This window comes from Nyctereutes procyonoides, unplaced genomic scaffold, assembly GCF_905146905.1.
Source record: "Nyctereutes procyonoides isolate TBG_1078 unplaced genomic scaffold, NYPRO_anot_genome, whole genome shotgun sequence".
NCBI classification, from domain to species: domain Eukaryota; kingdom Metazoa; phylum Chordata; class Mammalia; order Carnivora; family Canidae; genus Nyctereutes; species Nyctereutes procyonoides.
The window spans coordinates 36,697,771-36,711,388 of NW_026575120.1; the positions used below are offsets into that span (position 1 = coordinate 36,697,771).

At 40.2% G+C, this 13,618-nt stretch overlaps 1 protein-coding gene across 3 annotated transcripts in view; it reads right to left on the reverse strand.

The window, feature by feature from the left end:
• Positions 1-13,618, reverse strand: part of TPK1 (thiamin pyrophosphokinase 1) — a 316,037-nt gene that overhangs the window by 86,516 nt on the left and 215,903 nt on the right. For all 3 annotated transcript variants that reach the window (XM_055335380.1, XM_055335382.1, XM_055335381.1), the window contains exon 7: positions 3,620-3,731. In XM_055335380.1, coding sequence (XP_055191355.1) covers positions 3,620-3,731 — 112 coding nt within the window. The remainder of the gene's footprint in view (positions 1-3,619; positions 3,732-13,618) is intronic.

The following is a 13,618-nucleotide window of genomic DNA, read 5'->3' on the forward strand; positions in this document are numbered from 1 at the left end:
CTAACCTCAACACATACAGAAATGCAGTAAACAACTGGAAAATGCAAAGTACAGCCAAGAAGAAGATAATTGGGACTGAAGTACTTCTTTTGTTTTTCTTTTTAAAAGATTTTATTTATTTATTCATGAGAGACACAGAGAGAGAGAGAAGCAGAGACACAGGCCGAGGGAGACGCAGGCTCCATGCAGGGAGCCTGACGTGGGACTTGATCCCCGGTCTCCAGGATCACGCCCTGGGCTGAAGGCGGCGCTAAACCGCTGAGCCACCCAGGGATCCCTGGACTGAAGTACTTCTAATAATAAGGGAAAACCAAATAGTCCAAGAGCTAAAAGGGCAAAAGAAAGTGATGCACAGAAGAAGAAACCGGCATGGTTAATAACTACAAAAAATGCTTTCCTCAGTGGTAACCAGAGACCATGATGAAATATCACTGACATGCATCACACTGGCAAAAATGAGGAGATCTGACAATACCAAGAATTGCGTGAGGATGCAGAGCATGGGAGCTCCTGCGTTCTCCTGGGTGAGTGTACAATGGCATACCCACCATCAGAGCATATGGCACACCTAGTAAAGGGGAAGGTGCTCTTGCCTATGATGCAGCTATTTTACTCCAAGTGTACACGGCCTAGAGAAACCCTGGTACCAGACACATGTCACAGAATGTTCACAGCATACGGCTATGAAGTAAATTATTGTCAAACACGTAAAGTTTCACTCTGGTTGATGGGTACAAAGGCACCTTTTTAGAGACAGAATGTAATGAGAGATACTGCAGATTGAAAGAGGGAAATCAGATTAGCTTCAGAACTTGGGGCATCATGTTTTAGAGTGGGTAATGACTGGGACACAGCCAGCCTCTGGACCCCCTGCGGGATTTTTTTTTTTTAAGAAAGGCAGACTGCCACAAACAGCACCTCATACGGATGTGTCTGGTGTCCTGGAAGCTTGAGTACCCTACGTTTTCCTACACATGGACCCTGAGTGCTTGTCTGGAGGTTCTAGCAGAGGTATACAGCTACTCGTATACCCTTGATCAAAGAACGATTTTCCTCTATCAGAGAAGGTTGTCCTCTATGATCCAGGGCACAGCCTTGGGAGCAATGCACGAGGAATAGTGGGGAGAGTGGAAGGGGACACTTGCCTAGCCAGCCAGAGCAGCCAAGATCAACCCTGGTGATCAATGGGTGATGGTGTCACAGCCAGATCACCCTCACATCCCTGAGGGAAACTGATAGGTTTCCTTAGGAGCACTTGCAGGTTTTCCTTGACCTAAGAGGTGAGCAGCACCTGAGTTACTGCACCTTATTTCTCCTTCCTGGGCCATCCTGTCACTTCACAGTGTGCCTGATTGGTTGACATTGACCGAGGTCTCTGCTTTCACAATGACAGTGAGTTAAGTAGGGCCCCTGCCCTCTCCATGAAAGATATCTAGACACTGTTCTTCAAGTTGACATTGCATCATTTCCCAGATGTTATTACTACTTTTTAATGATGTAATATTACCTATCACAAGACCCCATTAGTTAGCACTTTGACCACAGAGAATTGCTGAAACAGTCTGTCTCGTTTTCTTGCCCTGCATACTGCATTAAGTGGGTATTTATACATTGTACATAAAATTGTAGAGGAAAAAAATTATGGTTGCAAAATCAAAGCAATCTGTAAATATATAAATAAGTAACAGTACAGAGTATTTCTGCAGGACTAAAAATTATCACGGAGAGTAAGATTAAATGCCATGGCATGCCCGAGGTCCCCTTCCCAGAGTCAGCTTCATTACATGGAATTAGGACATACCCATTACTGTAGGACACAGGGAATCAGAAGATGTTCTGGAGAGCCCTAGTGGATCCTGTATAATCCTCTGACTCTGTCCCATCACCGTGAGATAAAGGAAGTGAAGCCACTGGCTGGACTGCCAACCGTCCTCCCTGCTCAGTACTCCTCCTAACTTGGTGACAGCCCTGAAGAGTGAGGTCACTGCCGGTTCCAGAAGGATTTCACCAGTGTCTAGACTGGGTCCTGGGAATGAATGGAAATCTAAAAGAGTATATTTGTTTTAGGTTGGAAATGTATGCATAAAAAGTTTCTAATGGGAGCTCATGTCAGCTTCAGGTAAACAGCTTCAAAGCCTGTCATATATTTCTGTGCACCAAAGTGGATCTGTCTCACTGTCCTTTCAAATTCTGATGAGCTCTCTAGACATTTGCCTCAAAATACCTCTAGTTTTTCCTAATTGTTGCAGCAGTGGCTCATAGAAAAGTCTCTTAAAATATCTTTTTATCTTCAAATTATTTACTTCTTGAAATATTTATTTCCTCGTGGGAACCTAAGAGTTTTACATGTTATAAAAGAATGACAAGATTCCATATTTTAATTTTTTTACGACCTTAGAGGTAACTGGTCAATCAGGAGACAATCCCTTTGACATCCACAAAGCTCTTTGATTAAATTACTACCATTCTTAAAGAGACTAGAGTTGACCTATTTCACAAGCCTCATGGTTTATTTTGGAATCAGCACTTATTTCATGAAAAGATCCACTCATTTTCTGTTCCTTTCAAATCAGACAGTTTTAGTACAACTAGGACCTATTACAGTTAATAAGTACTGGGAAACATTTTAAAACTTAGTAAAAGCAGCTAATCTTATAAAATCTCAGAGGTTTGACTATGAAAAGAACTTGCTACTTTAGTTAGAATAGCTACTTCTCTGAAAAGTAAAGTAGGTTTCAAGAACACAAAATCATGAAGAAGGCTGGACTAAGAATTCTTAGATTCAACACCAGAAGTACAATCCATAAGACGAAAATCAGACTTCATCAAAACCAAATTAATAAATTTAGTGAACTAAATCTCAGAAAATGATAGAAGTTAAAGACTTTGAGACAGTATTTTCAAGTGATGTATCTGATAAAGGACTTTCTGGAATGTATAAGGAAATCTTACAACTCAACCTTAAAAGGGAAATAATGCAATTAACATATGAGCAAAAAGGGCAGCCCAGGTGGCTCAGCGATTTAGCACTGCCTTCAACCCAGGGCGTGATCCTGGAGAAAAACTCTGTATTTCATACTCTGTTACATGGAGCCTGCTTCTCCCCCTGCCTGTGTCTCTGCCTCTCTCTCTCTCTCTCTCTGTGTGTGTGTCTCTCATGAATAAATAAATAAAATCTTTAAATAAAAAAAATATGAGCAAAAGATCTGAAGACACTACACCAACGAAAATAAACGGATGACCCATGAGGACATGAAAAGGTGTTTGACATCATTAGTCATCAGGGAAAAAGCAAATAAAACCACAGTGAGATACGATGGCATATCCACTAAGATGTGTAAAAACAAAATAAAAAGATAGTAACAAGTGTTGGTGAGGCTGTGGGAGAAACTGGAGACCTCACACATCGCTGGTAGGAATATGAAATGGTGCAGCTGCTTTGGAAGATAGCCTGGCAGTTCAATGAAAGGTTTAACACAGACCTACCTGTGATCCAACAGGCTCACTGCTAGGTATATACCAGACACACACACACACACACACACACACACACACACACACACACTTTAAAAAAGAAAGAAAAAAAGAAAACCACCCTTCGTGCAAGGGTTTTACTTACTGAGGTTCCACTTTAGGCCTGTTGTCGTAACATGATTACAAGACTGTCCAACGGGAATAAGGCCACACCAATCACCTTCCATTCCAGTGTCTACATGCATTTTGTGCTTCCCCTGAAGTAGAGAAGGAATGATCATTAGCATAGTGAAGAGAAAGGACAGGATGTCAGTGTGCCCTGAAGACCTGGTCGTATGCACCAGGTACCATCCCAGAACCACACACAGCTCATCATACTTAATCCTAACAACAAATTTAAGTGGTACATGATGAAGAATCCCAGGAACTTTCACCTGATTTAATCTTAGCCACAATTTTAGAAGGTAGTTTACTGCTAGTTAATACTTTTACATATGAGAAAATTGAAGTTTGTAGAGATTAAATGTGTCCAGGACCATACAGATAACAAGGGGGCAGAATCAGGATTTCTACCTATACTTGCCAATTCTAAGACTAAACGGATTCCGCATGCTAACGATGTAGCACTCTATGATAATTCTAGGGTTTTAATCAAATACTTGCTCGAGTGTAAATAAAACACTGCTTCCTAAGTAAAATCTCTACTTTACCTCAGACTTGGGCGTCTAGCTTTCAGAATTCAATGTTAATCTTGCTAATAACATTTAGCCCGCTTCCTATACCCATGGTTACTCTAAGGGATGCTCAATGAGAAGTATCTCTACCAGGAAATGGTATCTACCTTGAGGAATGAGTATGCTTCCTCCATCTGGATTAGGAAAGCTGATATAATTTACTATGTTTTCAAGTTTTCAGTTTATAAGAAGGTTAAAGTTAAATGTAATGTTTAATCAAGGCTACAATGATTGCTTTTAAATAGAACACTTGGAAATTCCTCTTCTTCTGCAAAGTAATGACTTTCCATGACGCTTCTATTCTAGTCATTATCCTTAGGGTATATGATATTCTTTATTTTAATAAAATATTATTTAAAAGTTGGATATATGACACATTACCAGAGTAAGGTACTTATACCTCCTTCTACAGCATTTTATTTCAACTCTGTATTTCATACTCTGTTACAGGCTCTGAGAACTTACTCTCCTCTATATAAGACCTTACAGTACAAGTAGCTTTGTCTTTAGTCAAAGGATTGCTTTTATTAGGAAAACAACTCTCTAAATTATTTATCAGTTCTTGAAACTTAACACAAGTTCATGTAGGTCTTTACTACCTATACAACTCATAAATATGTATTTTTATTTGAACATTCAACCAGAAGGCATATATTCAATTAAGAGGGCTTAAATATATTCAAACACAATGAATGTTTAAAGAAAACATAAAGTATATTTGTACTTGATGCCCATCACTGGAAAAAACATGGGTATCAAATGTAGACATACACCAAGCAATGGGTTAGATGCACTCAGAGAAATGTGGATGGACTGAAAATATAATGCATTGTAAAACAATGCCCCATAAGAAACAGAATTAGGATAGATTACAGACCCCATCTATATAAATTCAATAAAATACAAACTCAACAAGATACTTCTAATAACAAAATTTAAATATATATAAAAAATTTAAATATATATATGTGTGTGTGTGTATGTACACACTAACGTGTGTACAATCAATAAGGATTCTTGCCTGGACCAGGGATGATAATGTGCCACGAACCAAGCAACATCACTGACTCAACACTGAAATCTTATAAAAAAGAACCGTATGCTTTTTAGATATAAAGCAATATAGGACAGAAATTCTTAGACTCTTGTGAAGAAAAAAAATAGGGAAAATATTGTAATAATTCTAAACAATAATTCAAGAAAGAGGAATAATTGGGATACAGCAATGGAAAAAACTCAGGAGTGAAATGAAAACTAATACTGTTTTTGAAAACTGATCTTTGTCATTTTTGTTTTAGGTCAGTTTAGAGCAAAAGCATAGAAACTATTATTATAGCAATGGGAATGTTTTAGATATTCAGAGTAAAAGCAGTAACTGTCAGAAGGTACAAGTAAGGAAGAGTGGAAGAAAGTAAGTGGCCCTCATCTTCTCATCAGGTTACGTTGTAAGAGAGTCAATAAATAGTGCCTAAAGTAAGTAGATTTTTGGGCAGCCCGGGTGGCTCAGCGATTTAGTACCACCTTCGGCCCAGGGTGTGATCCTGGAGACCCAGGATCAAGTCCCACGTCGCACTCCCTGCATGGGGCCTGCTTCTCCCCATGCCTGTGTCTCTGCCTCTCTCTCTCTCTCTCTCTCTGTGTGTGTCTCTCTCATGAATAAACAAATAAAATCTTTTTTAAAAAAATAAAGTGGTAGATTTTTAAAGGGCAGGACTGAAAAATTTGGTCTGACCTGAGTAACGGGTAATGTGGGTATCATGCCTAAGAAGCAGAAAAGGGACAGAGGAGGGAGACTTGAAATAGCTCTGGCCTTCCTCTGGTCACACTCCTCATTCATAAACCTCTGCACCAGCATCAGAGACGTCCCTCCTGCAGCTGTCTACGGGCAGACTGTGACCACTGCAAGGAAGGTGAAGCACAGAGAAGTAGGAAAGACACTGACCAGAGACCCAGTCAGGTGCAGAGGAGTGGGGGGCAGAGGGTGGGCCAGGGACAGGAGCAGAACTCAGGTCCATGAAGGAGGGTACATAGGTGCAAAGCCATGATGCAGAGTCAGGACACCTACTGACTGCGCCCTGCAGGTAGGGCAGGACGGAGTGGGGTGGGGGGCACAGGAGGTTGTCAGGGCAGTGATGCTATTCCGTGTGACCCGAGGATGACAAACACATGCCCTTATACATTTGTCAAGACCCACAGAATCTGTAACACCAGGAGTGAACCTAACATAAATTATGGGCTTTTGAAAATAATATACAATATTGGTTTGTCATCTGTAACACAAGCACCACACCGATGCGAGATAAGAGGGGAGACTGTGAGCAGGAGAGAGGACATACGGAAGCTTCCTGTCTAATCTGCTCAATTTTCTGTAAACCCAAAACTGTTCTAAAAATAGTTTATTAATTAAAAAAAAAAAGTATCTCCATGACCTTTCAGTTTCTTGTCCCTTACTGGGACTGGCAGCGGTGGGATGGTGGGTGTGAAACCTATTCCAGCCAGATGAACGGTACAGCCCAGAGGGAATTGTGCAGCTGTTTCTCAGCAGCCATTACAACTTATGCTGTTTCCCCCACCTAAAAACAGGCAGTTTTGTTTGTTTAAATCATCAGCTGCCTTAATTTCTTCATACAGAATTTCCTCCTAAATTGATTTACATGGACTAGCTTTGCCAGGTGAGTTTGAGTATTGTTTCTCCCTACCACTCTCCCTTACAGAAATAACTCTCTCTGAAGGTACAGATGCTAAAGATAACACAAATTATCATCCATAAGGTGCCAAACATAACACACCTTAACAAATTCTGAAAGCCTCCTTCACAATGAAAGGGAGTATTGTAGAAATTCTGATTTTCTTCATAGTACCTTGGTTTTAGCAGCAAAGGGATAGAAAGCAGTGGTGGCTTTTCATGTTGGTGGGTCATGGCCTGATAAGGCCCATCTTCCCAGGGTGCCCACCAGAAAGCACAGCATACCAGGGGGTTACAGGTCACCCACAGCCTCGTGAGCACTGGGTGGCAGACAGCATCAGAAGGGCAGGGATGCTCATCTGGCCCAGATGGCTCTAGCCCTGTCTTGGGTAACCACGTCTTTGACAATGAGGCCCACAGTTAGAGACTGTGACTTCTTCATTCCTTATCAAAGAGGGATCTGTGTGTCATTGGGCTGTCTTACTTTCGGTGTGTTATAGTTAACCCTGATCTTTTCATTGTTTGTGGTCTGCGTTAGGGTTTGGTTGCGGTCAGCTGAGCACATTCGTATGTTTGGTGTTCCCGCTAACTTCTATAGAGAACGGTGGAGGAGCTGGATGTGCGGGGCAATGTGGGGAGTGGGGGTGTGTATGAAATAGGTGATGTGGATGAAGGAGGGCACTTGTGATGAGCACTAGGTGATGTATGGAAGTGCTGGATCACTCCATTGTACACCTGAAACTAATATAACACTGTGTTCACGATACTGGAATTTTAAATTAAAAAGAAAAAAAAAAGAATGGTTAAGGAAGTAAGGGACGGTTTCTCAACGGGTGGACATTAACTCCCTAAGAGAAGATTTTTCAACTTGTATCTTATAATGCAAAGGAAACAGCACATATACATGTTAAGTTTTATTATCCCAGGGAGAGGATGCTGTTATAAAATCCACTGATTTAAATGACACAGTGGTAAGCTTTCTTTTCTAGGCTTGCTATATATTCATTGCCTCCCTCATTATGTTAACATTCAACACACCTTGAAATGTTTAATCTGGGAATAAACTAGTTTGTAGACTTGAAAAGTCACAGATAGGTTTTAGCCTGCAGTCAATTAATATTTTTTCCCTTGTTCCAAAAAGACGTTTAGCCATACGTGAATGGTCTTTGTGTTCATAAATATGCAGATTTAGCTTCGTATGGTTAAAGGAGAGCATTATTATGCTTTACTCCTATATCTTCAGTCGTCTGTGTGACATCTTTAAAAAATGAACAAAAGGAATTTTTGTTCATTCCTCAGATTTCCCGATTCGTAATATATGCTAGCCTATATGTGATTTGACATAGGCAAGCATACAGCCTGACATTAAAGAACTTCCCTAAAGATTTATGCCATTACTGGAGACTAGAGGCACATGAACTAATCATTGACTTCCATCTACTCTCATGAATCACAGCACAAGTTCCTGTTCCGTCCCCTGTTTGGAGCTAAGATAACTCTTTGAAGTCAAAGGCAGTTCTATATAGTAAAGATGGGACAAAAATCGATCAGATGGTTTGCTTTTCCAATCATGGTTATTTTTAAACATATTAACAACTGCAATCCAGTATGAAATTGTAATTTAGTGAAAGGCAGCAATGCTATTGCTTGGCATCTGTGCTGGAAATCCATACTTATGAGCAAGTTATAGGCAGTCAGCATCAGGAGATCACTTTCGCTAGACTAATGTCAACCAAGAGCAGAACATATACCAACAGATACATAAAGAAAGGATTAGAAATCAGTGTCACCTGACTTGTATTATGCTTCCTCTTTGCAAATGACTAAGATTCCACTGAGAGAAAACATAAAGTTCATCCTAGATTTAGCTTTTGCAAACACATCAAACAATGAGCCATCTGAATTTTGTTTACATCTCTGAATCATTAAATACAATAACTATGCCAAGTTTTATGCCAAGATATCTTTGTGTGGATCTCACAAAATACACAGTAGTTTAACAAGATCATTCACAAAGCAACCAAACAGAAGAAGAACATTGTATTTAGTGCAGAAGATTCAGGAAGGAGGTGCCCATGCTAGTTATAAAGTGGATGACCATTCATCAAATTGCTGTTAATGCTGTACTTACACCCTGTGGCTAACTGCAGCTAAGGTTTCTGGCACACAGACCCAGTATGAATGAAATACCACTGTATGCTGATTAAACACAAGGACAAGCTCTGGTAGCTCATTTTTTCATTTGTCCAGGTACTTAAAAAATTTATCAACAAACACTGTAGGAAATTAAATAGCTTGCAGGAAGCAAGCACGGGGGTGGGGATGGGGGTAGACGGAGGTATCTATACTGTATTTGCCAAAAGAGACTACCTCTCTCATGCGAACACAGACCTCTGTGATGGTGTATTTTCACAAGACTGCTCATGTGACAGAAAGTACTCGCAAGAGAAATGGTCTCCCCAGTGAATTTGTAGCTGTAAAGTATCAGGGCTAGAAGACTTGTATCTTTACTTTTATTTTGCTTCACAAGTACAGAATTCAAAACTCAAGTGTATTGGTTTTATTCAAAATAGTTTATAATGAATTAATGTTACATAAACATATTTACTTATTTTATTGAAGATACTTCCTTTTGAAAATTCATTAATACCTTCTCTATAGATAGATTTTAGTTTCCAATCATGGCAGAAGCACATTTTCCAAAGTGCATCCACAGAATACAACTCCCAGGATCAGGTAAGATCGGAAAGATTCTCTTCTTGGAAGTCACATGCACACCAGCGTGGTTAGAAGTTCTAGGTAGTTGTGTAGCAAAGAAACACTGTTTACCTGAGAGCTTACCTGACTACATATCCTCCACCTGCCCCTCAAATAACACCTCATAAATACCCGTGGTCCCTTTCACGAAGATGGCGCCGAAGGCGAAGAAGGAAGCCCCCACCCCTCCCAAAGCTGAAGCCAAAGCAAAGGCTTTGAAAGCTAAGAAAGTGGTGCTGACTGTTAGGGATTTATCCCAAAGATTCAGATGCAATGAAACGCCGGGGCACCTGCACCCCGATGTTTCTAGCAGCCATGTCCACAATAGCCAAACTGTGGAAGGAGCCTCGGTGCCCATCGAAAGATGAATGGATAAAGAAGATGTGGTTTATGTATACAATGGAATATTACTCAGCCATTAGAAACGACAAATACCCACCATTTGCTTCAACGTGGATGGAACTGGAGGGTATTATGCTGAGTGAAGTAAGTCAATCGGAGAAGGACAAACAGTGTATGTTCTCATTCATTTGGGGAATATGAATAATAGTGAAGGGGAATATAAGGGAAGGGAGAAGAAATGTGTGGGAGATATCAGAAAGGGACACAGAACATAAAGACTTCTAACTCTGGGAAATGAACTAGGGGTGGTGGAAGGGGAGGAGGGCGGGGGGGGTGGGGGTGAATGGGTGACGGGCACGGAGGGGGACACTTGACGGGATGAGCACTGGGTGTTATTCTGTATGTTGGTAAATTGAACACCAATACAAATTAATTTATAAAAAAAAAAAAAGAAAGAAAGTGGTGCTGAAAGGTGTGCACAGTCACACACACACAAAAAGATCTGCATGTCACCTGCATTCCAACGACCCAAGACCCTGCATCTCTGAAGGCAGCCCAAGTATCCTCGAAAGAGCGCCCCCAGGAAAACAAGCTTGATCACTATGCCATCATCAAGTTCCCCTTAACTACTGAGTCAGCCATGAAGAAATAGAAGACAACAACACACTTGGGTTCATTGTGGATGTCAAGGCCAATAAGCACCAGATCAAACAGGCTGTGAAGAAGCTCTAAGACATTGACGTGGCCAAGGTCAACACCTTGATCAGGCCTGATGGAGAGAAGAAAGCATATGTTCGACTGGCTCCTGACTATGATGCTTTGGATGTTGCCAACAAAATTGGGATCATCTGAGTCCAGCCAGCTCTAAATCTAAATTATTTTACCATAAAAAATAAATGAATGAATAAATACATACATAACATACATACATACATACCTGTGGCATCTGCATTTCATGAAATCCACATAGGAAAATACTGATTTGGAATAGTAGTCTTATATACCGCATCCAAAACTATAATACTTTGGTTTACTATTTCCACAGCCATAACATTTCAATGATGCATTTTGAAATTAATGATCTCTATCTGATTTTCATTTTGGAAATTACTGGATAACCTCAGGTCAACAGTATGTGTTTTGACATGAGGTAGGCTTACTCTCTGATTAAAAGGTTAATGACAGGGGCGCCTGGGTGGCTCAGTGGTTGAGTGCCTGACTTCGGCTCAAGTTGTAATCCCGGGGCTCTGGGATCAAGTCCCACATCCGGCTCTCCTTAGGGAGGCTGTGTCTCTGCCTCTTTCTGTGTCTCTCATCAATAAATAAAGTCTTTTTTGTTTGTTTGTTTTTAAAGATTTTATTTATTTATTCGTAGAGACACAGAGAAAGAGGCAGAGGCAGAGACACAGGCAGAGGGAGAAGCAGGCTCCATGCAGGGAGCCCAACATGGGACTCAATCCCAGGTCTTCTGGGATCATGCCCTGGACTGAAGGCAGCACTAAACAGCTGAACCACCGGGCTGCCCTAAATAAAGTCTTTTTAAAAAATTAAAAGTTTAATGACAATATTGGATGGTTATCAAAAGAAAGCCTTCCGCATGCTAGTTAAGCTAGTTTGTTAATTCAAAAGTCAAAAATATTTATGAAATACCTACTAATATTAGAGACAGTAAAATATGGGACGCCTGGGTGGCTCAGCGATTGAGCAGCTGCCTTCAGCTCAGGGTGTGATCCCAGGATCCAGGATGGAGTCCCACTCCCTGCAGGGAGCCTGCTTCTCCCTCTGCCTGTGTCTCTGCCTCTCACTCTCTGTCTCTCATGAATAAATAAATTTAAAAAAAAGAGAGACAGCAGAATATTATAATGATAGGCTAATTTCCTCATTAATTCCCAACACTGGCTATTCAAAAATAAAACTGATGAAATTGATGTTTATCCTTTCTTTTCTGTCACTCTGTATTGAAACTTTTTACAGTGCATCCTATTCCAGTCAGGAGAGGTGGTATGGTGAGTGCCCTCATACTAACGTGTCAGAAACCTAGGCCTGGCTTCTCCCAAAGATATATACATTTTAAGTGATGACTTCTAAAGACAATATTTACCCCAGAAGCAAGCATTTCTAACAGGACAGATTACATTAATGATATATTTTGAGTCAGAGTGATGGTGGAGTTTTCAAATAGCTTCAGATGAATGTTGTTATTCTACTTAACGTATGGAATGATCACGATTGTCCATGTTCTCCTGTCTATTCCTATGCTGTTTCTCCATCCCTAACCTGGACAAACTTCAAAGCAAAGGGCAAGCTCTACTTTTGTATGAAAACTCCTTGTGTGTTCCAGGTAACACAGATCACTTGCTTCTAATGGTTACCATCTTTACGCTAGCATTTTGTTACTGTGACGGACCTCTCAGATGGGTTCATGCTGTATCTTCTGAAGATAAAATGTTTTGAAGGCAAAGACCATGCCTTTTATTTCTGTTGGATTTATAGCACAATGCAATAAACAAATTAAGTGTCTAATAAATACCTGAGTTTAGAGCAAAAATAAAAGCGTGTCAACACGCTTAGTAAAATCTTTATCAAAGTTTGAGTAGATGAACAATAGTCTAGTTGAACTGAAAGAACTCATTAGAGACATGTATACTTCTTTGTGTAGATGTATTTGCCTCACTGGACAGTAGGACAGAGGCACACATTGCCAATAATTATGAGCACTTGCCAACAATACTCAAAATACCCGTAAAGGTGAATACAGAGTACCCATTCTATGTCTGTGTGTGGAATAGGGTTTACCATACTACCTCACTGGGTTATTTTGAGGGCTAAATGAGATAACATGGATAAAGTGCCAAGAACAGGGCTTCAAACATTCACATCAGAAACTGAAGTACTTTCCCTGCTCCCTCCAGCAGGTCCTCCAAGTTTAAAGGGAAGACACGTTTTCCTTCCACTCTTCTCTCTGCTTTTTGTTTTACAAAAGCCTAGGAACTTTGTTCCATGAATTTCTGAAGGAAACTACATGTGAAAATACATTAGTCTCCTAAGACTAATCTGAAATATTAGCAGGAAGGTAGAAAAAGAAATTTTTGTCTTTAAACATTTTATGTGAAACCTTCATAAAGCATTAATTAGTCTTAATGAGAAGAATCATATCTCCATTTGGTTTATAAACACTCTAGTTTTTAGTAAATTATTTTTTAAAATGTACCCCTATTTTGAAATAGTCATTCTTTGTAGGAGTATAAACATGAACTTTGATCGCTGATTTTAGAAAAGTTCTAAAAGCTCCTTCTGAGGTCTCATCTAGTCATCACATCTAAAATGCAATTCTTTGTTTTGGGAATGCTCAGTATGAATTTAAACTACTACTAAGATAACACAAGATTCTTTCTCTTTTTTAAAGATTTTATTTATTTGAGAAAGAAAGAGACAGAGAGCATGAGTGAGGAGGGGGAGAGAGAGAGGAGGAACAAGCAGACTCCCCACTGAGCAGGGAGCCTGCCTGGGGACTCCATCCCAGGACCCTGAGATCCTAACCTGAGCTGAAGTCAGAAGCTTAACTAAGCCACCCAGGTGCCCCCAAGATTCTCTTTTTATCAATACAAGCAAATAATTTAAATAC